The 27,659-nt window shown below is 43.1% G+C and overlaps 1 protein-coding gene across 1 annotated transcript in view; it reads right to left on the bottom strand.

Moving 5' to 3' along the window:
* TXNRD1 (thioredoxin reductase 1) overlaps window positions 1-7,173 on the bottom strand; it is a 116,614-nt gene extending 109,441 nt beyond the window's left edge. The window contains 1 exon segment of the mRNA NM_001256419.1: window positions 7,061-7,173. Within this exon segment, the coding sequence (NP_001243348.1) occupies window positions 7,061-7,151 (91 nt within the window). The 5' untranslated portion in view covers window positions 7,152-7,173.
* Window positions 7,174-27,659: the final 20,486 nt, after the last annotated feature.

The following is a 27,659-nucleotide window of genomic DNA, read 5'->3' as shown; positions in this document are numbered from 1 at the left end:
CCAACGTCTATGTCTAAGATAGATAAAAATATGTGTCTCCATGAAACTTGTACATGATGTTTCTCAGCATTATTCATAACAGCCAAAAAGCGGAAACAATAAAAATGTCCAAGAACTGGTTAAAATAGACATAAAATGTGGTTTATTCATACTATGAACTAGAATTCAACAATAAACAGAAATGAAGTATGAATACATGCTACGACGTGAATAAACCTTGAGACTATGATGCCAAGTGAAAGCAGCCACTCACCAAAGACCATAGACCATATGATTCCACTTACAATAAATGGCCCAAATAGGCCAAGGCAGGCAGATGGTTTGAGCTCAGGAGTTCAAAGACCAGCCTGGGCAACATGGTGAAACCTTGACTCTACAAAACATACAAAAATTGGCTGCCCCAGCCACTTCTATACATTCAAAAGACACTATCTTTTTCTAATTTTTAAAATGTGTGCCAGCTTGACATTATTCTACACATTCACAGACAATATTTACTTGCAATCACATCTTGTTTGACCCTCAGTATTTTACTTAATTGCATTATTGCTGACATTCACAAACTGGGAAAGTCATAAAAATAATGAATATAGATTTCTAGTTTCTCTGGAAAAAAAGACTTCTAGTTTCTCTGGAAAAAAGATTTCTAATTTCTCTGGAAAAAAAAAAAAAACAGGTCTGGCAACACCACCCTCTACCCTCTTTTTCCCACCCCAGAGAAAGGGAAGCTCAGTAGAAGCTGCCCCTTCTGTACAGTCCACTCCAGTCTCCACCACTCCCTGGTTCACTCATTTGTATGACCTGCCTGTCTCTGTAGTTTTTTTTTCTTTTATTGAGAGAGAGTCTCTCCGCTAACTGCAACCTCCACCTCCCAGGTTCAAGCGATTCTCCTGCCTCAGTCTCCTAAGTAGCTGGGATTACAGGTGCCTGCTACCATGCCTGGCTAATTTTTTGTATTTTTAGTAGAGACGGGGTTTCACTATCTTGGCCAGGCTGGTCTTGAACTCCTGACCTCATGATTTGCCCACCTCAGCCTCTCAAAATGTTGGGATTACAGGCGTAAGCCACTGCGCCCAGCATCTGTGGCCCCTTAATTCTTCTCATAGCAAGTTATTTCTCAGTCCATACAACTTTCCACCACCTGCCCAGCTCGGCTTTTCATCTAACAGACACTCATCATCATCTGAAGATTCTGTATACACACCTTCCACAAACATACTAAATTGTGGCAAAAATAACTTTTCTATATTTGTCAAAGTTGGAAGCATACTTGAAGGTTGAAAGCTGAAAACCACTGCACTACCGCTAAAACCAACAGGTAGTTTTGTTGTTGCTGTTTTTTTTTTTTTTTTTGAGACAGGGTCTCCCTCTGTTGCTCAGGCTGGAGTGCAGTAGCCTGCTCATGGCTCACAGCAGCCATGACCTCCCATGCTCATGCAATCCTCCCACATCAACCTCCTGAGTAGGTGTGACTAACAGGCACATGCCATCATGCCCACCTATTTGTTTTTGTAGAAACTGAGTCTCACTTTTTGCCTAGGCTGGTCTTGAACTCCTGGTATCAAATGATCCTCCCACCTGGGCCTCCCAAAGTGCTGGGAATACAGGTATGAACCACCATACCCAGCCAGATAGTTTGTTTTTTTAACACCAAAGAGTTATTTGTGATAGTCATTTATAGTTGTATACATGTAGACTAGTTTCTACCAGCAAAGTAATGCTCACAGCTAGAAAGCAGGATAGGAGGAATATTCATGAAATATTTCCTGATGTTTTGTGAAGGTAAAGAAAAGGCATTAACAGATTAATTCCTTCTTTCAAGTTCTTTCAAAAATTTAATCCAACTGTATATCTAAAATATACTTTTTTTTTTTTTTTAGATGGAGTTTCATTCTTGTCACTCAGGCTGGAGTGCAATGGCATGGTCTCAGCTCACTGCAACCTCCGTCTTCTGAATTCAAGCAATTCTCCTGCCTCAGCCTCCCAAATAGCTGGGATTACAGGCATGCACCACCACACCTGGCTAATTTTGTATTTTTTTAGTAGAGAAGGAGTTTCACCACGTTGGCCAGACTGGTCTCGAACTCCTGACTTCACATGATCCACCCACCTCGGCCTCCCAAAGTGCTGGGATTACAGGCATGATTCACTGTGCCTGGCCTAAAATACACTTAATTAAAAAAAAAAAAAACTAATATAAAAGCTTTAAATACTCAGTACACATTAATACAAAGAAATAAACATTCAAGTGTGAAAATCCAAATAATGAGTAACGACTTTTATTTAAATTACCTGGTTAAAATCAACAAAAGGCAAGATTACTCTACAATTGTTGAGTAAATCGTGTAGTACTAACTTCTGATTGCAGATTGCATGGCTGCATGTCAGTTATGATCTTTGGTTCCACTCCAAAGATTTCAATTTCCTCTTAGGGCATTGGACTCATCCTATCAGCCTCAATGATCTTCAGTGGCTCCCTCCACCCAGCCTCAATCCCTTTGTTGAGGACAGGTGCCTCTGCCCAGAAATTGGTGATTTGACACTGGCCCAAACACCTCACTGTGGTGTTCTCAGGCCTTGGTTCAAATAGAATCATTTGCGACACCAAAAATGAAGCTTCCTGGCCCAACAACCTGGGGCTGATTTAGTGAGTCTGAAATGGAGAACAGGAAATTGAGTTTTTAATCTACACATCCCCAGCATGTAATTAATTCTCTTGCAGATGGTCTTAGGACCACACTTTGGGAAAACACTGTCCCCTCTCCTTACTAGAGAAGCTGGTCAATGTTAATAGCATTGGCTTTTGGAAGATTACTCACTTATTAAAAAAATAAATTGCCCTTTGCCACATGAGTCATATAAACACATTTACCGATCTGTATGGCAGTATGCCAAGGACTGCGGGAAATAAGATAGTGAACAAGACACATTCCTGATCCTCAAGAATCCAGCAGGAAAAATGTTTGCAAGCTAATTAAAATAGAATGGAATGTGTATCATAGCAGAAATACTAAATGCTAAGTGCCAAGATGTTAACTCCCTCTGCCATTCTCCTGAAGTGGTGTGTACCCATCCATTTTATGATTACACATTATGACACTGCATTTTCTACGCCATTCTTCTCCAGGAGACTGTATGTTCAAGGACTGAGATCATGCCTTGTTTACCCCTGTGTTCCCAATGCCTGATAAATAATAGATGCTTGGTTGAACAGTCATTCAAGCAAAACCTTCTGCATTATTAAGAAATTAGTTTCCTGAAACCTAACCATGTAATTTTAATTTGAGAAGGAACTTAGAGATCATATGGTACTTAAGGAAGATGGCTTCTAGAGTATTTACAGGTGACACAAAAAAGAGCATTTTTAAAGTCAGTAGTTATATATATATATGGGCATGGCATGGTGTACTTTGGGAGGCTGAGGCAGGAGGATCACTTGAGGCCAGGTGTTCAAGATCAGACTGGGCTGTTGTTTAGTGAGACCCATCTCTACAAAAATTTAAAAATTGAGCCAAGCATGATGGTATCCCCCCGTAATCCTAGCTGCCTCAGGAGGCTGAGGAAGGAGGATTACTTGAGCCCAGCAGTTCAAAGTTTCAGTGAGCTATGATTCATGCCACCGCACTTCGGCCTGGGCAACAGAGTGAGACCCCATCTCTAGAAAAATAATATTTATAATTATGTATATACGTATGTGTATAGAAAAATATCTAGGCTGAGCACAGTGGCTCAAACCTGTAATCCCAGCACTCTGGGAGGCCAAGGTGGGAAGATTGCTTGAGCCCAGAAGTTTGAGACCAGCCTGGGCAACATGGCAAGATCCCACCTCTACAAAAAATAAAAAAATTAGCTGGGCCTGGTGGCACACACTTGGGGCTACTTAGGAGGCTGAGGTGGGAAGATTTTCTTTTTTTTTTTTAAGACACAGTCTAGCTCTGTCACCCAGCCTGGTGTGCAGTGGTGCAACCTCTGCCTCCCAGGTTCAAGTGATTCTCCTGCCTCAGCCTCCTGAATGGCTGGGACTACAGGTGCACGCCACCATGCCCAGCTAATTTTTATATTTTTAGTAGAGACAGGGTTTCAACATATTGGCGAGGCTGGTCTTGAACTTCTGACCTTGTGATCCACCCACCTTGGCCTCCCAAAGTGCTGGGATTACAGGTATGAGACACTGTGCCTGGCCAGTGGAAGGATTGTTTAAGCCCAGGAGATTGAGGCTGCAATGAGCCATGATTGAGCCACTGCACCCCAACCTAGGCAACAGAGCGAGACTCTATTTAAAAAAAAAAAAACAAAGAAAAGTATCTGGAATAAAGCAGTGCTTTCATAGATTAATGCTTAAAATAAGCCTAAATTTAAGTTTCAAAAAGTAAATGTCAATAGGTGAAATTCTTTTATTCCGTTTTTTAATCAGAGTAGTGGTTGCCCTTGGTATGGGAGTAGGAGACATTGTGGGGGCTCCTGGGGTACTGAAAACATTTATTTCCTCAGCTGAATGTGGGCTGCATGCATATATTTAGTGTGTAAACATTTAGCAAGTTTTATTACAATGAGTGAGCTTTTCTATATTATAAAATAATTCAATACAAAAGTATGGATATATTTAATTGATTAAAAAGTGGTATATGCATATATATTCCACTTTGTGTGTATATATATGCATGTGTGCGTGTGTATATGTACATGTACACACACACAATGGAATATTATTCAGCCCTAAAAAGAAAATCCTGTTGCATGCTACAACACATATGAAACATGAAGAGAGTGTGCTAAATGAAATAAGCCAGTCACAAAAAGATGGAGACTGTATGATACCAACTTATATAACGAATCTAACGTAGCCAAATTTCACAAAAACAGAAAGTAGAATGGTGGATAGCAGGGGCTGGGAGTAGAAGCAAATAAGTTATGGAGTTGGCATGGAGTTTCAGATTGGCAAGATGAAAAAGTTCAGGGGATCTGCTTCATAACAATATGAATATACTTAATACTACTGAATTGTACACTTAAAAATGGTTAAGATGGACTGGGTGTATTGGCTCATGCCTGTATTCCCAGCACTTTGGGAGGCTGAGTTGGACAGATCACCCGTGGTTGGGAGTTTGAGACCAGCCTGAAGAAACCCCATCTCTATTAAAAATACAAAATAGCCAGGTGTGATAGTGCCTGCCTATAATCCCAGCTACTCGGGAGGCTGAGGCAAGAGAATCGCTTGAACCTGGGAAGTGGAGGTTGCAGTGAGCCGAGATTGCACCATTGCACTTCAGCCTGGGCCACAAGAGCGAAGCTCTAAAAAAAAAAATACACACACACACACACACACACACACACACACGTGTATATATGTATGTTAAGATGGTAATTTTTTTTTAACCACACACAAAAAGAATGTAGCTAAAGAAAAACAGTAAATAAATGGCAGGACATAGATATAAAGAGGATCCCGAGGATAGTACACAAAAGATCAATTTGGGGTACACCTGCTCAAACTTCTTCATTGTACTGACGGCCAGGAATTAACTGCCTGACCTTGACTTTGCCTGACCTTGCTCCTACTCTATTCCTTTATTCTTCCCTTCCCCTAATCCAAGTCCTCAACTCCAGCAGGATATGCAGACCTCCCTGTCTCTGACATGGTCTTACTGGCTGCTTCCCCTAACAAGAATGTTCTCCCTTCAGACACCCCTGCCAAATCCTACCTCATCTATGGGAGTTGCCATCCCTACTTGGCTGTTTTCACCCCTCCTCTTAGCCCTTCATGATATGCTGCCTTGTAACTAAATTGTAAGCCCCTGAAAGAGACAGATCCTACAGCATTGAATAATTCCAGCCATTGGGCAAGGCACTTTTTGGAGCCTCACTTTCTCAAGCTTATAGAAAATGTGGAGGGGCAAAATCATGACTATGACCAGGGTTTCTTTTTTCTTTTCTTTTTTTTTTGAGACAGAGCTCCACTCTTGTTGACCAGGCTGAAGTGCAATGGTGCAATCTCGACTCACTGCAACCTCCACCTCCCGGGTTCAAGCAATTCTCCTGTCTCAGCCTCCCGAGTAGCTGGGATTACAGGCATGCACCACCATGCCTGGCTAATTTTTGTAGTTTTCGTAGAGACGGGGTTTCCTCGTATTGATCAGGCTGGTATTGAACTCCTGACCTCAGGTGATCTGCCTGCCTCAGCCTCCCAAACGGCTTGGATTACAGGCATCAGCCACTACACCCAGCTTTGACCAGGACTCTTGAGTCAGATGGCCTCAACTGGTACCCCAGCATTTCCACTTACCAGTTGTGTGCTTTGGGTTTTATAGCCTCTTTACTTCTCATCTTCTTCATCTGTGTAATGGGATTTATGACAAAGCTATGTCAGTATGGCTGGAAAGATGAACTAAGATTCATGCCCAGTGCTTCCAAAGGCCCCTCACATGTCAATGCTTACTAACCACTAGCCATTTTTGGCATTATCCGACAATGGAGAAGAGACTGGCAGCTTTCTCGTCTTGAAGAACAAGTGAAAGGATAAAGCGGGATGATGGTGGGGGAAATGTGCCCAAGATTCACGGGCATGGAGAAACGGGGCCAGAAAGGCGCGTCGGACAAGATTCTCCATGCAGGAGGATGCTGGGAGTGGGCCTGGGGCTTCTGGAGGGGTGAAGGGGCACCCCGGGCCTCGGCGGGCGGTTTGGTGGCTTTCCCCGTAAGGTTTCTTTGGAAACACCGTGCTTGTAAGAAGAGGACGCCCTCACCGGCCCTGAGCGAAATCAGGCGGGTAAGGGCCTCTCGGTTCGGTTTCCGACAGGTTTCCGGGCAGGTCCTCGCGGCGGGCCTGCTCCTCCTTCCTACCTCTCATAGCCAGTGGCGGCAGCCCTCGGCTGACCGCCAGCCTCCGTCTCCCGGGGTGACCCGGGGGAGCGTTTCTGGGGTCTCCAGCGTGGCTCGCGGTTCGTCACTGACACCGGTGAGGGGCTTCAAGGCCTGGGCTCCGGGGCACTTTACCCTCAGCCCCGGAGGGAAGGCCTGCTTCGGCCCGCCGACCTGGGACCGCCTTCGCCCTGGATCGTACCTGACCTACGGCGGCCACCGCCGTTCTTGCCTTTGGTCTGCAGCTCAGGTGGGGTGTCCACTGCCACCGCCTTGCAGTCCACGCAGCCCATGTTGCACAAGGCCCTGTGGCAACTGACGCTGCCGAAGGACGCCTGGCGGAGGCCGCGCGCCCCCTGCCGGCCGCGGGCTGGAGAACGCGGTGGGAGGGGCGCGCGGTGACATCCCCGAAGTCATGGCCCAAGTATCTTCTTCAAGGTCATGAATTTTTTTTTTTAAACAGGAAAGAACAGTCGCTAAAGGTAAATTGGAAAATGCAGAAGTGGAAAGGAGAAAGGAGAAAGGGCATCACCCAAAATTTTACCTTTCGTCCAGGCACCGTGGTTTATGCCTGTTATCCCACCCAGCACTTTGGGAAGCCCAGGTGGGAGGATCGATTGCTTGAGCCTGGGTCTGGGCAATTTAGGGAAACCGTTTCTACAAAAAATAATTTTAAAAAACTTATCCTTCACAGAAACTACCTTTGCTATGTTTGCAATTTCTTTCCAGTTTTTCCCCTCTATGCATAGTTTTACATTCAGCATATCACATAGTCTTCTAAGCTTCCCAGATAGCCCGCTGGCTTCCACTCTCGCTTCAGTGTTTGCCTCTTCGACCATAGATCTTAGATAAGGCATACACTGAACATCGTAGTTTTTAAAATATATATATTCTTTATTTTTTAGAGCAGTCTTAAGTTCACAGCAAAAAGCCCATTCTATTTGAAACAGAAACCTGGTCACCCCACCCTCAACTACCCCCACCCTTTACCTTACTCTATTTTGTTTTTACCAGCACTGAGAGCCTTCTAACTTACCCTATATTCTCTGTCACCTGCTCCCACTCCCTCTGCCAGCCTCCTCACCACACCATGCCCATGTACACCTTCTGAAAATAGCACATTTGCATTTTTTTTCTTGTATACCCAAATGCCCTTGGCCATCAGCTTGGGCCAGGTGGCCTCCCCCACCTCCTTGAACAATGCCTGAGCCATTATAGGAATTCAATATTGAAGGAAAGCCAGGGGAGAAGCAGGGAAACATTAATTTGAATAATGATAATAATATAAGAGTACATCCAATAGAGCTACTGGATGATTACATATTCTATTGTTAGAAGTTTAGTTTGTTTTTTATTTTTAAAAATTATGAATAAGGCTGCAGGGAACATCTTTGTGTTTATAGTTTTAAGGCTCTTATTACAACGTTGCCAAAACTGCTTTTCTGGAATTGTGTACTCCTACTAGTAATGAATTACAGTGATTTTTTAACAGCAAACCACACTGCAGCACATCAGGTGCAGACTCACTTTTCTCAATCAGTGCGGTACTCTGTTTTTCCTCCTTTCAATTAACTAACACATGATAAGCATCTAACATATGCCCTGCTTTGTTCTAGGGTAACAAGGCAACTAACTCAAATTCCCTGGTCTCAAAGAACTCCCAACCCAGCTGAGGCTTACTGAACTTGTCTGGTCACCAGATGGTTGGCAATGGTGTGGGCCCTTTGTTTTGATTTGGGTTTGTGGACAAGGTTATATCCTGCTTCTCTGGAGAGCAGCTCAGAGTAAAAATGTTCTTGGAAACCACTGGGTGTTTATTTGCTTAAATACAGAAAAATAAAACTGAACCAAAGCCTTTTAATAATAGACATTGCACAAAGCTAAAGTAATTTTTTTTTTTTTTTTGAGATGCAGTTTCACTCTTGTTGCCCAGGCTGGAGTACAGTGGTGCAATCTCTGCTCACTGCAACCTCTGCCTCCCAGGTTCAAGCAATTCTCCTACCTCAGCCTCCCAAGTAGCTGGGATTACAGGCATGAGCCACCATGCCTGGCTAATTTTTTGGATTCAGTAGACACAGGGTTTCACCATGTTGACAAGGCTGGTCTCAAACTCCTGACCTCAGGTGATCCACCCCCCTCAGACTCCCAAAGTGCTGGGATTACAGTCGTGAGCCACTGTGCCCAGCCCTAAAGTAAATCTTAATAACAACTTCATTTAAGTGTTTGGTGTCTGTAGTAACGAGTGCAACTAAGCCACGACCCTTTAAAAGCAACGTTCCCTCCTTCTGCGAGCCAGGTCTACAATTCCTTTGTTTCACTGAAATGACTGTTTCAGAGATTGTTTTTTTAAACAAGAAAACATGCTATTCGATTTATGTTAAAATTGCCATTTTATCATCAAAATTCCAACTGTGACTGTCATTCTTTTTCTCTATTTAGTACATATATTTAACTAAAATGATGGCTTTCTCATTTTTTAAATATCTAGCAAAAGTATCTGAGAGTCATGTGCCTACCTGTGTCATCCTATTACATGCATAACAACCAACAATTTGTTGGGTACTTGAGATGAGCCAGGCATCCTGCTAAGTCCTTTACTGGTGTAAAAGTATGCTCATCTTATGTTATTCTTGCAAGAGCCATATTTAGCAGGGTCTCTTCTTATTCCTATTTTGCAGAGAATCCTTATGCTCAGGGGGTTAATTGCACAGGATCCCATAGCTTGATATGGAAATCTAGGTTTCCTGATTTCCAAGAAGCTGCTCTCGACCAGTAACCCCTCTTATTACTATGACTTTGCAGTCCACTAATTCCAATACATGAAGAGAATGTTTCCCCGGGAAATTTGTTTTGAGCTTTAATTTAATTATATATGATTTGTTTAAAGAGCATCAAAAGGGAATGAAGGTCAGAAGTTCGAGACCAGCCTGACCACCATAGAGAAACCCCATCTCTACTAAAAATACAAAATTAGCTGAGCGTGGTGGTGTATGCCTGTAATCCCAGCTCCTCAGGAGGCAGAGGCAGGAGAATCGCTTCAACCTGGGAGGCAGAGGTTGCAGTGAGCCGAGATCGTGCCATTGCACTCCAGCCTGGGCAACAAGAACAAAACTCTTTTCTTTCCTTTTTTTTTTTTCTTTTTAGGTGATGTCTTACTCTGTTGCCCAGGCTAGAATGAAGTGGCACGATTTCAGCTCACTGCAACTTCTGCCTCCCAGGTTCAAGCGATTCTCTTACCTCAGCCTCCCGAGTAGCTAGGATTATAGGTGCATGCCATCACACCCAGCTAATTTTTTTATATTTTTGGTAGTTTCACCATGGGCTAGTCTCGAACTCCTGATCTCAGGTGATCCATCTACCTCAGCCTCCCAAAGTGCTGGGATTACAGGTGTGACCCACCTCTCCCAGGGGAGGGCATCTCTATTCTACCCAATAATAATTAATTCCCGGTCCTCATTTTTTTTTTTTTTGAGAGAGTTTCACTGTTGTCACCCAGACTGGAGTGCAATGGCACAATCTTGGCTCACCGCAACCTCTGCCTTCTGGGTTCAAGCAATTCTCCTGCCTCAGCCTCCCGAGTACCTGGGACTACAGGCACGCACCACCATGCCCAGCTAATTTTTGTATTTTTAGTAGAGATGGGGTTTCACCTTGTTGACCAGGATGGTCTCGATCTCTTGACCTCGTGATCTACCCGCCTTGGCCTCCCAAAGTGCTGGGATTATAGGCGTGAGCCACCGAGCCCGGCCGCAGGTCTTCATTTTACTTGCTGTGTCCATGATATATGACCCATGTTTCATAATCTTCTCCTTAGAATGACTGGCTTCCAGGGTACCACACTAACCTAGACTTTCTCCTATTGTGCTGAATGCCCCTCCTCAGTCTCCTTTGCTGGTTTCTCCTCAATTTTCCTGGCATTTAATATTGAAGGGTAAAGCCCTGTCTTCGAACTTCTCCCCTCCTCTCTCGCTTGTAATCTGCATTTGCTACTCTGGTGATCTTTAGTCTCAAAGCTTTAAATGTCATCCTGCTGACAACTCCCAAACATATCTCCTGGCCCAGCCACTTCCATGAACTCCAAGCTCACATATTCAGCTGGTACCTGGCATCCCCACTTGAGTGTCTAATAAACACCTCAAGCCTAAAATGTCCAAGCAGATTGTCCCCTCCCCAAACCATGGTCTTCCCCACCTCAGAAAATGGCAACTCCCTTCTTCCAGTTACTCAAGCCAAAAATCTTGGCGTTATCATTGACTCTCATACTCCATCTTCAATTGACCAGAAAATCCTGTCTACTCTACCTTCAAATAATATTTAAAAATGAATAAATTCCTCTATATCCAGCTTATAGGAAAAAGAGGATAAAGGAACAAGTTAAACAAACTATAGGTATGTATGTGCCAATTTCATCAACAATTACAGTAATTGCAAGGGAAGAAAAGGAGGAAGTGGAATCTTATCGATGAAAAGAGACTTAGGATATATGAAGTATCCAGAGTAGTCAAATTCACAAAGACAGAAAGTAGAATAGTGATTGCCAGGGCTTTGAGGGAGGTGGAAATTAGGAGTTTAATTTAATGGGTACAGAGTTTTAATTTGGGAAGATGGAAAAAGTTCTAGAGACAGATGGTGTGATGGTTGCACACAGTGTGAATGTGCCCACAGAGCTGTATACTTTAAAATGCTTAAAATGGTCAATTTCTCATGTATATTTTACTACAACATAAAGAGGGGGAGAGAGACAGGAGACAACCAAATGCAGTGGACTTTGGGTTCTGATTTCAAAAAAATCAACAAATTAATTGTAAAAAAATTGTATACTTATATATGAAAACATTTTGAATATGGACTGGATACTTAAGATTTTTTTTTTTTGAAACAGAGTTTCACTTTTGTTGCCCAGGCTGGAGTGCAATGGCAGGATCTTGGCTTACTGCAACCTCTGCCTCCTGGGTTCAAGCAATTCTCCTGCCTCAGCCACCACGCCCAGCTAATTTTGTATTTTTAGTAGAGATGGCGTTTCTCCATGTTGGTCTGGCTGTTCTCGAACTTCTGACCTTAGGTGATCTGCTAGCCTTGGCTTCCCAAAGTGCTGGGATTACAGACATGAGCCACTGCACATGGCCTTAAGATTGTTAATGTTTTATTTGTGATTCTAACTTTTTGTTTTTGTTGTTGTTGTTTGAGATGGAGTCTCACTCTGTTGCCAGGCTGGAGTACAATGCTGTGATTTTGGCTCACTGCAACCTCCGCCTCCCAGGTTCAAGTGATTCTCCTGCCTTGGCCTCCCCAGTAGCTGGGACTACAGGCATGTGCCATCACACTAATTTTTGTATTTTCAGTAGAAATGGGGTTTCATCATGTTGGCCAGGATGATCTCCATCTCTTGATCTCATGATCTACCCACCTTGGCCTCCCAGAGTGCTGGGATTATAGGTGTAAGCCACCATGCCCAGCTTGTAGTAACTTTTTTTTTTTAAGTTCTTTTCTTTTAAAGATACATCCTGAAATAGTCACAACTGAAATTATTATGATTACTTTTTTTTTTTTTTTGAGATGGAGTCTCACTCTGTAACCTAGGCTGAAGTGCAGTGGTACAATCTCGGCTCACTCCAGCCTCTGTGTCCTGGGTTCAAAGTGATTCTCCTGAGTAGGAGAGATCACAGTTGCACAGCCACCACACTCAGCTAATTTTTGTATTTTTAATGGAGACAGGTTTTCACCATGTTGGCCAGGATGATCTTGAACTCTTAACCTCAAGTGATAGCCTGCCTCAGCCTCCCAAAGGGCTAGGATTACAGGTGTGAGCCACTATACCTGGCCACAACTGAATTATTATATATCTGGGATTTTTAAAAAATAATCTAATAAGCCAGGAGCTTATTAACAAAAAAAAAGAAGAAGAAGAAGAAGAAAGGAAAGAAAGAAAGAGAGAGAGAGAAAGGAAGGAAGGAAGGAAGAAATAAAGAAAGAAAGAAAGGAAAAGAAAAAATAATCTAATATTCTAATATATTGGATGGAAATAAGGAAGAAGAAAATAAGATTGGCCAAATGTCAGTTGTTGAAATTGGCTGCAAGGTACACGGGGATTCATTCCACTTTTTCTCTAATTTATATGTTTGACGTTTTCCATACTAAGTTTTAAAAAGATATCTAAAACCTGATCACTTCTCAGCATCTTTGCTGCTACTGTCACCTATCACCTGCTTATTGCAACAGCCTCCTGATGGTCTCCCTGCTTCTGCCCTGTCCCCTGTCCTCTGTCCCCCACTTTCTCCCCTCTCCCTTTCTGCTACTGCAGTAGGCCAACCAGAGGGATCCTGTTAAGATTATGTCACTCCTCTGCTTAGAAATTTCCATGGCTTTCAATGCTGTTAAAGTGAAACCAGTGGTCTAAAAGGCCCTAATCAGAGGCATCGTGAGCCCGCCCCTCTGCGACCTCCTTTCTGCTTGCTCCTCCATGCTCACCGCCTTCCAGCTACAGTGCACTCCTTTCTTCCTTAAGACCCACTGAACACACTCCCATCTCAAGTTTTGCACTGGCTGTTCCTTCCACCAGAACTGCTCTTCCCTCACATGTCCACATGGATCACCTCTTGCCCTCTTCAGATCTGAACTCAAAATGTACCTTCTCAATTGAGATTTCCCTGGCCACTCAATCTAAGCTTGTAAGTCCCCCTGGCTCTGCTGTTGACCCCAATGCCCCTCATCCCTCTTCCAGGCTTTAACCTTCTCCTTAGAAAGTATCACCTTCTATATAATGCAAAACGGTAATAATAACAACATGAAGTAATCTGTAAATATAGCATGATCATTTGATATGCTATGCTGTAGACATTTTACATAACCATGTTGGTTATTATCTGCCCTCCCCAAAAAAATGGACACTCATCAGGACAGGAACTTCTGTTATATTTATATTAACTGCTGTATATACTGTCTGTTATATTTACTGCTGTATCCTTAGCACCCAGAACAGCATCTGGCACCATCAGGCAATCACTAAATATTTGCTGAAGAAGGCAAGAAGGAACATCAATGCAATTTACAAGCCGATGATCTTGGGACACCATTCATTCACTCAGAAATTACTTGTGGGCTGGGAACATTGGCTCATGATTGTAATACAGCACTTTAAGCAGCTGAGGTGGGAGGGCCACTTGAGCCCAGGCATTCAAGAACAGCTTAGGCAACGTAATAAGACTCTGTCTCTAAAAAACAACTTTTAAAACAATTAATTGGGCATGGCGGTGCCCACCTGTAGTTTCAGCTACTACTTGGGAGGCTGAGGTGTGAGTATCACTTGAGCCTGGGATTTTAAAGCTGCAGTGAACCGTGATCACACCCCTATATTCGAGCCTGGGTGACAAAGTGAGATCCTGTCTCTCGGAAAAAAAGACTTACTTATGGAGCCCTTGCTGTGTGCAGAGCACTATTTTGGTTGCCACAGGATCACAATTTATAGAACTCACCACCCTCCTTCCACCTCTACCATAATTTTCAGTATGAGATGATTGATGGAAAAGCCACTGTCAGATCATATTCAGAACATCCCATTTGAAATACACCATCAGGCCAGGTGCAGTGGCTCACGCCTGTAATCCCAGCACTTTGGGAGGCTGAGGTCGGTGGATCACAAGTCAGGAGTTCAAGACTAGCCTGGCCAACATGATGAAACCCCGTCTCTACTAAAAATACAAAAATTAGCTGGATATGGTGGCAAACGTCTGTAATCCCAGCTACTTGGGAGGCTGAGGCAAGAGAATTGCTGGAACCCAGGAGATGGAAGTTGCAGTGAGCCAAAACTGTGCCACTGCACTCCAGCCTGGGCCGACAATAGCAAGACTAAGTCTTAAAAATATAAATAAATATTTTTTTATTTTTTTGAGATGGAGTCTCATTCTGTCACCCAGTCTGGAGTGCAATGGTGTGGTCTCTGCTCAGTGCAACTTCGCCTCCTGGGTTCAGGCGATTCTCTTGCCTCAGCCTCCCAAGTAGCTGGGACTACAGGTGCGTGCCACCACAGCTAGCTAATTTTTTGTATTTTTAATAGAGATGGGGTTTCACTGTGTTGGCCAGGCTGGTCTTGAACTCCTGACCTCGTGATCCGCCCACCTTAGCCTCCCAACGTGCTGGGATTACAGGTGCAAGCCACCGTGCCCGGCCTATTATTTATTTATTTATTTATTTATTTATTTATTTATTTATTGAGATAGAGTCTCACTCTATCACCCAGGCTGGAGTGCAGTGGCATGATCTTGGCTCACTGCAACCTCCACCTTCTGGATTCAAGTGATTCTCCTGCCTCAGCCTCCTGAGTAGCTGGGACAACAGACATGTGCCACCACGCTAGGCTAATTTTTGTACTTTTAGCAGTGACAGGGTTTTACCATGTTGGTCAGGCTGGTCTCGACCTCCTGACCTCAAGTGATCCTCCCACCTCAGCCTCCCAAAGTGCTGGGATTACAAGTGTGAGCCACCCAGCCTGGCCAAAATAAATAAATACAATAAAAATAAAATAAATAAAACCATCTGTCTATCTCAGAGGACCTCTACACAGTTGGAGTTTACCAACAACACTTTAAGTCACAGCAAAATTAGATTCCATGATTACTTGGTTAATACCTAAGTGCTGGCAATCCAGATACAGTGCATTTCTGAAATGGGTTTGAGGAGTACTCCATTCTAGTTAACTCTGTTGGCCTTACATGGACTTTCCTCCCCCTGCCTGCTCCTGGTACCATCATCCATGGTTACAGTTATCCCTGGCCAGCTAAGTTCTGCTCATTCTACCTCCTAAATATCTCTAATCCGTCTGCTGCTCCCAGCCCTACAGCCAGTGTCTTAGTCTTCCCACCCCTCATTCCCCACAGCCCACCTTGATGATAGTCCTAGAACCAGTGTCTTTTCTACCTTCAGTCTTGTCCCCATCACATCCTTCCTCTGTGTGGCTGCCCACAAGTCCTTCTGTGACATCCCTGCCTCATGTGGCTCCCAAAACCTGCATCCATTCAGCACTCACCCTCAACACCTCTTCCAGGCCAATAAGTCACTGTGGGAGGAGCCAGGACATCAAAGGACAATAAAACAAAACAAGCTTTCCGCCATCTCAGTGTGGTTGGAAGAGAAGAGAGAAAAACAAACCAACACGAGGACTCCTGAGCACGGCATAGGAGTTGGCCCTTCATTAGTCTGCATCTCTTGCTGCTTTCCCCAAATCAAAGTGCCCCATGAAGCCACATCACCTGCAGGCCACCCTTCCTGGGCTGATTTATCTCTACCCCTCTTTCGGCAATGGGCTTGCTGGGCCAGGTGCTTCCAAAACATTCTGGCCTCATCATTGCACTTGGACTGCATGGTATTTATTCCTCAGGGCAGCTGCAGAATGTCTCTTACAGAGAACTTCAAAGGGTAGAGACTGGATAGGCAAAGAATTTGAAGCTGGGTTGACCAAGTACTTCACATGAGATTGTGAAAACTCTAACTATATCAAAGAATAGGTGTGGCTGGGAGGCTGGGAGGAGGGAACAATTAAAGTTCCCCAAAGCTACCCTATGACACCACCACTGTTTTACCTACGAGACTGTGAACTTGTTAAGGCCAGCCTGTGTCTAATTCACCTTGCATCCCTGGGACCCAGCTAAATGCCTGAGAGAATTATGTATGCAACCTATAGCAAAACATCAATCACCAATTATGTATTTAAAATCATTCTAGGCCAGGCATGGTGGCACATGCCTGTAATCCCAGCACTTTGGGAAGCCAAGGCAGTCAGATCACCTGAGGTCAGGAGTTCAAGACCAGTCTAGCCAACAAGGTGAAACCCCATCTGTACTAAAAATACAAAAAAATTAGCCAGGTGTAGTGGTGTGCACCTGTAATCCCATCTATTGGGGAGGCTGAGGCAGGAGAATCACTTGAACCTGGCAGGTGGAGGTTGCAGTGAGCCAAAATCACACTACTGTACTCCAGCCTCAGGGACAGAGCAAGGCTCTGTCAGAAAGGAAAGGGGAGGGGAGGGGAGGGGAGGGGAGACATTCTAATTATTTGAGCTTTCTGGTTATTTGAATTTTGCACTGAAATTTAGACTTTAAGTCCGTTTCCCTAGATCTAATTTCCCTAATATTCAAATTTTTTTCTTGAATCACACACAAATTGTCTTCCACTTTAAAAGTGATTATAATATTAAGTCACCTATTTGTAGGACCATCTGTGGTCTAGTCACCTAAAACAACCAAATATGCAGACAACATAAAGATGAAATGAATGTTGGTTTCTTCTATTGTAGTTATGATGGATGGGAAAGTGGACTCCAAACCACCTGTGGTGGGTCACTGGAAGAGAAACCTGAAGGGTTTGCTGCACCTAATGCAGTCCAGTCAGGATCAGTCTGTGCCTCAAAAGGTGCCTATCCAGGTGCCACTGAAATCCTAGGCAAGCAGAGGGAGCAGAGTTGGAAGCCAGGCTTTCTTTTTCTTTTCTTTTCTTTTCTTTTTTTTTTTTTTTTGAGACAGAGTCTTGCTCTGTTACCCAGGTTGGAGTGCAGTGGCACGATCTTGGCTCACTGCAACCTCCGCCTCCTAGGTTCCAGCAATTCTCTGCCTCAGCCTCCTGAGTAGCTGGGATTACAGGCACCTGCCACCACACCTGGCTAATTTTTGTATTTTTAGTAGAGATGGGGTTTCATCATCTTGGACAGGCTGGTCTTGAACTCCTGACCTCATGATCCACCTGGCTTGGCATCCCAAAGTGTTGGGATTATAGATGTGAGTCACTGCACCTGGCCTTTTTCTTTTTTTTGAGATGAAGTCTCACTCTGTCGCCAAGGCTAGAATACAGTGGCAGGATCTCGGCTCACTACAACATCTGCCTCCTAGGTTCAAGCGATTCTCCTACTTTTATGCTCACAAACTATAAAGCCTAGAGGAGATGGATAAATTCCTGGAAATATAAAATCCTCCTAAATTAAACCAGGAAGAAACAGAAACTCCGAACAGACCAATAACAAGAAGCAAGGTTGAAATGGTAATAAAAAAACTGCCAACAAAAAAATGTCCAGGACCAGATAAATTCACAGCTGAATTCTATCAGACATTCAAAGAAGAATTGGTACTAATCCTATTGAAATTATTCCAAAAGACAGAGAAAGAGGGAATCCTTCCTAAATGATTCTGTGAAGCCAGTATCACCCTAATACCAAAACCAGGAAAATATGTAACAAAAAAAGAAAACTATAGACCAATATCCTTGATGAACATAGATGCAAAAATCCTTAACAAAATACTAGCTAACCGAATCCAAAAGCATATCAAAAAGATAATCTACCATGATTAAGTGAGTTTCACACCAGGGATGCAGGGATGGTTTAACATCCACAGACAATAAATGTGATATACCACATAAACAGAATTAAAACAAAAATTACATGATCATCTTAATAAATGTAGTAAAAGTATTTGACAAAATCCCGTATTTCTTTATAATTAAAACCCTCAACAAAATTGGCATAGAAGGGACATACCTGAAGGTAATAAAAGCCGTCTATGACAAACCCACAGCCAACATTATACTGAACAGAAAAAGGTTTAAAGCATTCCCCTGAGAAATGGGACAAGACAAGGATGCTCACTGTCACCACTTCTATTCAACATGGTACTAGAAGGCCTAGCCAGGGCAATCAGACAAGAGAAAGAAACAAAGGGCATTCAAATGTGTAAAGAGGAAATCAAACTGTTGCTGCTCATCGACAATATGATCATGTGATCATATGATCATGCCTAGAAATAAAGACTCATCCAAAAACCTCCTAGATCTGATAAATGAATTCAGTAAAGCTTCAGGATACAAAATTAATGTACACAAATCAGTAGAACTGCTATACACCAACAGCAACCAAGCTGAGAATCAAATCAAATCAAATCAAGAACTCAATCTTTTTTATAATAGCTTCAAATCACAAAATAGTTAGGAATATATTTAACCAAGGATACTTTTACACTGCTGGTGGGAATGGAAACTAGTACAACCACTATGAAAAATAGTATGGAGACTCCTTAAAGAACTAAAAGTAATTTTACCATTTGATCCTCCAAACCACCTACTGGATATCTACCCAGAGGAAAAGAGGTCATTATATGCAAAAGACACTTGTACATACATTCCTTCCTTTTTTTTTTTTTTTTTTTTTTTTAGACAGGTTTCACTCTTGTTATCCAGGCTGGAGTGCAATGGGACGATCTCAGCTCACCACAACCTCCGCCTTCTGGATTCAAGTGATTCTCTTGCCTCAGCCTCCCAAGTAGCTCAGATTACAGGCATGCACCACCACACCCAAATAATTTTGTATTTTTAGTAGAGATGGGTTTTCTCCATGTTGGTCAGGCTGGTCTTGCTCTCCCGACCTCAGGTGATCTGCCTGCTTCAGCCTCCCAAATTGCTGGGCTTACAGGCATGAGCCACCACACCTGGCCCATGTATGTTTATAGCAGCATAATTTGCAATTGCAAAAGTATTGCAACCAGCCCAAATGCCTGTCAATCAACAAGTGAATAAAGAAAATCACGAGGAGAGAGATCCAAGATAGCTGATTAGCAGCAGCTCAGGATTGTAGCTCCCAGTGAAAGTGCAGAGAATGAGTGGATGCCATACTTCCAGATGAATTTTGGTTGCTCATGGACCAGGAAATTCCCAGTAGAGGAGCCCCACGGGTCACCAGCGTGACTCTTTTGGCCAGTGCAGCTTTTTTGCTGGCACCCCAGTGCAGCGGTTCTCAGTGCGGAGTATATGGGACTGGTTGCCCTTTTAGTTGGCATTTGGAGCTCCGGGAAGGCAGAGTCGCCCATTCAGCTGATTGAAGGGGGGACTGAAGCAAGGAGCCAGACCGGGAGATTCCTGGGCAGAAAAGCACCATGAATCTCAACGCCACTGTTTCAGCCGGCACAGTGCCCCCACAAAAAAACAGCAATTGGAAGCGCTGAGGATTGAGAGTTTCACAGCAAGCACAGCAGCTAAACCCAGGAAGGTCCAGCTCTGTGGGGAAGGGGCGTCCACTGAAGGAAAACTAAGAAACAGAAAAAACTTCATCACCGACAAGCTGGACATCTACTCAGAGACCCAATCTGAAAGTCGGCAATTACATAGACGACAGGTGGGTAAATCCACAAAGATGGGAAGAAACCAGTGCAAAAAGGCTGAAAATACCCTAAATCAGAGTGGCTCTCCTCCTACAGGGGATCTCAGCTCCTCATCAGCAATGGAACAAGGCCTGATGGAGAATGAGTGTGATGAATTGACAGAATCAGGCTTCAGAAGGTGGATAATAAGAAAATCCTGTGAGCTAAAAGAACATGTTCTAAGTCAATGCAAAGAAACTAAGAACCTTGAAAAAAGGTTTGATGAAATGCTAACGAGAATAGATAATTTAGAGAGGAATATAAGTGAATTAATAGAGCTGAAAAACACAATAGGAGAACTTTGAGAAGTATGCACAAATTTTAACAGTCAAATTGATCAAGCAGAAGAAAGGATATCAGAGGTTGAAGACCAATTTAATGAAATAAAATGAGAAGACAAGGTGAGAGAAAAAAGGCTAAAAAGGAATGAGCAAAGTGTCCAAGAAATATGGGACTATGTGAAAAGACCTAATCTACGTGTGATGGGTGTACCTGAATGTGACAAAGAGAATGAATCCAAGCTGGAAAATATTCTTCAGGATATTATCCATGAAAACTTTCCAACCTAGCAAGGCAGGACAATACTCAACTCCAGGTAATAAAGAGAACACCACAAAGATATTCCTCAAGAAGAGCAACCCCAAGGCACATAATTGTTAGATTCACCAGGGTTGAAATGAAGGAGAAAATACTAAGGGCAGCCAGAGAAAAAGGTCAGGTTACCCACAAAGAGAAGCCTATCAGACTCACAGCAGATCTCTCAGCAGAAACCCTATAAGCCAGGAGAGAGTGGGGGCCAATATTCAACATCCTTAAAGAAAAGAACTTTCTTTTTTTTTTTTTTTTTGAGACGGAGTTTCACTCTTGTTACCCAGGCTGGAGTGCAATGGCGCGATCTCGGCTCACCACAAGCTCCGCCTCCTGGGTTCAGGCAATTCTCCTGCCTCTGCCTCCCGAGTAGCTGGGATTACAGGCACGTGCCACTACGCCCAGCTAATTTTTTGTATTTTTAGTAGGGACAGGGTTTCACCATGTTGATCAGGATGGTCTCGATCTTCTGACCTCGTAATCCACCCGCCTCGGCCTCCCAAAGTGCTGGGATTACAGGTGTGAGAAGAAAAGAAGTTTCAACCCAGAATTTCATATCCAGCCAAACTAAGCCTCATAAGTGAAGGAAAAATAAAATTTTTTGTGAACAAGTAAGTACTCAGAGATTTCATCACCACCAGGCCTGCTTTACAAGAGCTTCTGAAAGAAGCATTACACATAGAAAGGAACAACTTTCTATGTGTAATATCAGCTATTCTAAAAACATATCAAAAGGTAAAGAGCATCACCATAATGAAGAATTTACATCAACTAATGGGCAAAACAGCCAGCCAGCATTAAATGGCAGTATTAAACTCATATATATCAATATAAATCCCAAATTTAAATGGACTAAATGTCCCAATCAAAAGACACAGACAGGCAAATTGGATAAAAAGCCAAAACCCATCGGTATGCTGCATCCAGACCCATCTCACATGCAATGATACACAAAGACTCAAAACAAAGGTATGGAGGAAGATTTACCAACCAAATGGAAAGAAAAAAAAAGCAGGAGTTGCAATTCTGGTATCTGATAAAATAGACTTTAAAGCAACAAAGGCTAAAAGAGACAAAGAAGGACATTACATAATGGTAAAAGGATCAATGCAACAAGAAGAGCTAATGATCCTAAATATATATGTACCCAATACAGGAGCAGCCAGATACATAAGGCAAGTTCTTAATGACTTACAAAGAGACTTAGACTCCCACATAATAATAGTGGGAGACTTTAACACTACATTGTCAATATTAGACAGATCAATGAGACAGAAAATTAACAAGGATATCAAGGACTTGAACTCAGACCTGAAATAAGTAAACTTAATAAACATTTACAGAACTCTCCACCCCAAATCCACAAAACATACATTTTTCTCAGTATCACATCACACCTACTCTAAATGTGACTACATAATTGGAAGTAAATCACTCCTCAGCAACTGCAGAGCATTTCACAGGTTTAAATGAAATACTGGTTGGCTGCTTGTTTATTTTCCTCCCTTATTCCTTCCTGTCTCCATTGTTAAGCACATTTATTGGCATAAAAGAGGTTTTTAATACCCATTTTTAGACTGCATTCTAGTCTGGGCAATAGAGCAAGATTCCTGTTCTCTCTCCCTCTTTCTTTTATTCTTTCTTTCTCTCTTTCTTTCTTCCTTTCTTTTTTCTCTTAAAAAAAAGAAAATCACACACACACACACACACACACACCATGGAATACTACTCAGTCATAAAAAGGAATGAAATAATGGCATTCACTTGGATGGAGTTGGATACCATTATTCTAAGTGAAGTAACAACTCAGGAATGGAAAATCAAACATCACATATTCTCACTTATAAGTGAGAGCCTATGAGGACACAAAGGCATAAGAATGATACAACTGACTTTGGAGACTTAGGGAGCAGGATGAGGGATAAAAGACTACACATTCGGTACAGTGCACACCACTTGAGTATTAGGCGCACCAAAATCTCTGAAATCACCACTGAAGAACTTATCCATGTAACCACACACTACCTGTTTCCCAAAAACATATTTTTTTAAAAAAAGATTATCACCACTGATATCCCAGAACTCAAAACTAAAGCTGTGATAATCCCTGGAGCCACAGAGAAGTGAAAAACTGTGAGCAGAAGGTAGGAGAAACAGATTTCTTTCTTTGTGATGCCCATTTCTGCAAACTGCCAGGCACCATGCAGAAAAGCTCTCATGGACTCAAAGCTTCTACACTGGAAAAACTGAGATTGCAGTGGACAGTCCACTTCCCCATTATCTTGGGTTCCTGTGCACAAAAGCCATTCCTGCCTCAAGCCAGGGGAAGCATTGCAATTTCCTATAGAGAGAAGGATCCTTGAGGGCAGCTGGAGACACAGTGAAAGTGGGGCTAGCAGCCCCAGTGTGTGAAATGGGGGCTGGTCTCCATTCAGACAAACCAGATACTGAATCAGAGAGGCATTGCAGAAGCACAATGCTGTAGGTGTTAGCCATAGGTTCGCTGGGCATGAACCTCTAGTCACAATCCCCAAACAACTGGGGCATTCTCTTTGGGACTCTCTCCCTGAATTCAGGACAGGCAGCACTTCAAACTTTTAGGAGAACAGCAGGAAACACAGGCTTATGGTGCCATCTGGTGCCAAAAAGGAGGCAGTGATCTAGGGCTAAGGGAATCAACAGGCAGACTGCATGAAACCTCTATGCTAAAACACCAAACCAACCCAGACAGCAAAATAAACAACCCATTATTGCAAAGACATAGACATATGTCCATAAAAACAACAGCAAACAGGGAACCATGACCTTCCAAATGGGCAAAGCAAGAAGTAACCAGTGATTAACCCCAGCAAGATGGCAATATGTGAACTCTCAGATCAGGAATTCAAAATAGCAATCTTGAGAAAACTCAGCAAACTCCAGGATAACACAGAGAAACAATTTAGAAATTTATCAGAGAAATTTAACAAAGATATTTAAATGATAAAAAAAATCAAACAGAAGTCCTGGAAATGAGACATACATTTGCTGAACTGAAAAATGAACCAGGGTCTCAACAGCAGAATTGATTAATGAAGAAGAAAGAATAAGTGAGCTTTGAAATACACAGTCATAGAAGAAGAAAGAAGTAAAGGTAAAGAAAAAAACTAGAGGACTAGAAAATAACCTTAAAAGAGTAAATTTAAGTGTCATTGTCTTCAAGAAGGAGTTGAGAAAGAGCAAGAGATAGAAAGCTCCCATAAAATAATAACAGAAAACTATCCAAACTTAGAGAAAGACATGAATATCCATATTCAGGAAGGTCAAAGATGAACAAACAGATTCAACCCAAATAAGACTGCTCCAAGGCCTGTAATAATGAAACTCTCAAAAGTCACAGAGAGAGAGTGGATCCAAAAAGTAGCAAGAGAAAGACAGAAATAACATATAAAGAAGCTTTAATTTGTCTGACAACAGACTTCTCAGCAGAAACCATACCAGCTAGGAGAGAGTGAGATGACATATTCAAAGTGCTAAAGGAGGGGAAAAAAAAAACAACCAAAAAACCCTGCCAACCAAGAATGTGTTACCCAGCACAACTATCCTTCAAACATGAAGGAAAGATAGACTTTTTTAGGCAAACAGAGCTGAGGAAATTCTTCACCACCAGACCTGTGTTATAATAAATGCTAAAAAGAGTCCTTCCACCTGAGAGAAAAGGATGCTAACATGCAGCAAGGAAATCATCTAAAGATATTATGTTGGTGCAAAAGTAATCATGGTTTTTGCCATTACTTTCAATGGCAAAAACTACAATTAATTTTGCACCAACCTAATATAAAACTCACTGGTAAAATTAAGTATGCAGACAAATTCAGGATATTGTAATGCTGTAATTGTGTTATATAAACCACTCATATTTCTAGTATAAAGACTAAAAGAAAAATATAACACAAATTATAAGAATTTATTAAGAGCTAGGAAATATAAAAAGACATAAATTGAGGCAACAAAAAGTCAGAATGTGGAGGGGAGTTTTTGTTCTTGTTTCTGTTTGTTTTATTTTTTTCTTTTTCTTTCTTTTTTAGACAGAGTCTCACTCTGTTGTGAGGCTGGAATGCAGTGGCATATTCTCAGCTTATTGCAACCTCTACCTCCAAGGTTCAAGAGATTCCCCTGCCTCAGTCTCCAAAGTAGCTGGGACTACAGGTGCACACCACCAGGCCCAGCTAATTTTGTGTGTGTGTGTGTGTGTGTGTGCGCGTGCGTGTGTTTGCATGTGTGTGTGTGTGCGTGTTTGTGTGTGTGTATTTTAGTAGAGACGGGGTTTCATCATGTTGGCCAGGATGGTCTTGATATCCTGACCTGTGATCCACCCACTTCAGCCTCCCAAAGTGCTGTGATTACAGGCATGAGCCACCGTGCCTGGCCCGGAGTTAAGGTTTAAAACTTTTTAAAGTTTTCTTTTTTGGTGACAGAATCTGTTAATCATCCAGGCTGGAGTGTAGTGGCATGATTACAGCTCACTGCAGCCTCAACTCCCCGGGCTCAAGTAATCCTCCCACCTCAACCCCCCAAGTAGCTGGGACTACAGGCATACACTACCATACACAGCTAATTTTTTTGTGGAGACACCATGTTACCCAGGCTGGTCTTGAACTCCTGAGCTTAAGTGATCTGCCCACGTTGGCCTCCCAAAGTACTGGGATTACAGGTGTGAACATGACACCGGGCATTGAAGTACTTTTGTTTGTATTCTTTTCTTTTTCTTTAAACTTTTTCTTTTTGATTTTTATAGGTACATTTTAGGTATATATTTATAGACATACATTAGATGTTCTGATATAGGCATGCAATGTATAATATCTCAGCATGGAAAATGGGGTATCCATACCCTCAAGCATTTATTCTTTATGTTACAAACAATCCAATTATACTCTTAGTTATTTTAAAATATACAGTTATTATTGACCATAGTCATCCTATTATGCTACCAACTAGTAGGTCTTATTTATTCTTTCTTTTCTTTTCTTTTTCTTCTTTTTTTTTTTGAGACAGAGTCTCCCTCTGTCACCAGGTTGGAGTGCAGTGGCATGATCTCAGCTCACTACAACCTCCGACTCCCTGGTTCAAATGATTCTCATGCCTCACCCTCCTGAGTAGCTGGGATTACAGGCATGCATCACCACACCCAGCTAAGGGTTTCACCATGTTGGCTAGGATGGTCTCAATCTCCTGACCTCATGATCCACCCACCTCGGCCTCCCAAAGTGCTGGGATTACAGGTGTGAGCCACTGCGCCTGGCCTATTCTTTCTATTTTTTTAACCAATTTACAATCCCCACTCCCCTTCTTTTCTTTTTGATCAAAGTTAACTTGTCATCTGTTCAAAATAACTTGTTATAACTATTAAATGTTTTGGCAAGCCTCATGGTAACCCAAAGTATAAATCTATAATAAATACACTAAAAACAAAAAGCAAGGAACTAGAACATACTACGAGAGGAAATCACTTAACCACAAAGAAAGACACTAAGAAAGAAAGACAGGAGAGGGGACTCAAGATGGCGCTGTGAGAACAACCCAGGATTGGAGCCCGCGTTGAATCCGCAAATGGTGAGTCAGTGCTGCATTTCCAGACTGATCTTTGTTGCCCACAGAACGGGGAAACTCCCAAGTATAAAAAGACACGGGACGCCAGGCAGTAGGTCTGCCTGGCGAAGCCGGCAGCCGGGGCGGCGGCGGCCGGCCCTACCCAGCAATCCCCACAGGGCGCGCTTGTCCGGGTGCCTTGTTGAACCGGCAACCTGAGACTTGAGAGGGCTGGACTTGAGACTGAACGAGACTTGCACAGTAGCCCAGCCCAGGGGATTGCAGGGACAGATCGTTTGGGATACCCAGTGGGACAAACAAAACCGTGATTTCAAACTATCCCGGGCAGACGGTCCGAGACGCTCTGTGGGGGAGGGGCGTCCACCACTACGGAGGCAACCTGCCCCAACTGATATACACGCCCACTGCTGACGCAGCCAGCCGTTGCCGAGGCAACCCGCCCCAACTGAGATACACGCCCACTGCTGACGCAGCCAGCCGTTGCCAAGGCAACCCGTCCCTACTGAGATACACGCCCACTGCTGACGCAGCCTGCCGTTGCTGAGGCAACACGCTACAATGAAGAGACTCCGCCGCAGGGCATGGCGGAGACCACAGCAGAGCCGGCAGGAACAGCGCGAATCACACAACAGCAGGGCGGAGCCTCGGCAGCCAAACAGTGGCTAGTCTGCCTTCGAGCTGGGCAGGACACCTGATCGGACATCCAAAAATAAAGCCCAAACCCCTCAACACAGAGCATCTGAGAAAAAAAAAAGGGTTGTTTAATGAGCTGTGTTGCAGCAGAATCAAACATAGCAGCCTAACAGCCCTGAATGAACAACAGAGTGCACAGCTCAGCAATTAAACCCCTATAAAGTACAAACTGTCTCCTCAAGCAGCTCCCTGACCCCTCTATATCCAAAAGACTGTCATTAGGCAGGCATCATCCTGGGACAAAGAGAGCAGAAAAAGAAACTGGTAGCATCCCTCGCTGTGCCACAGCTACTAGAGGTGCACCCCAGACAAGCAGGGTCTGGAGCGGACCTCAACAGTCGTACAGCGAAAGGGCTAGACTGATAGAAGGAAAACCAAGCAACAGAAATACTTCATCATCAACATTCTGGGTGTCCACTCAGAGACCCAAACGAAAAGTCAGCAACTACGCAGACGACCAGCGGACAAATCCACAAAGATGGGAAGAAACCAGCGCAAAAAGGAGGAAAACACCCGAAACCAGAACACATCGCCTCCTAGAAAGGACCAAAACTCCTCACCAGCAAGGGAACAAAGCTGGACGGAGAATGACTGTGACGAAATGACGGAATTAGACTTCAGAAGATGGATAATGAGAAACTTTTGTGAGCTAAAAGATCGTGTATTAAATCAATGCAAAGAAACGAAGAACCTTGAAAAAAGATTTGAAAAAAGATTCGAGGAAATGATAACAAGAATGGATACCTTAGAGAGGAA

Source organism: Callithrix jacchus, chromosome 9 (genome assembly GCF_049354715.1).
Source record: "Callithrix jacchus isolate 240 chromosome 9, calJac240_pri, whole genome shotgun sequence".
Classification (NCBI taxonomy): Eukaryota; Metazoa; Chordata; class Mammalia; order Primates; family Cebidae; genus Callithrix; species Callithrix jacchus.
Note: the sequence above shows the minus strand (reverse complement) of the source record. Positions and strands in the feature narration are given on the sequence as shown.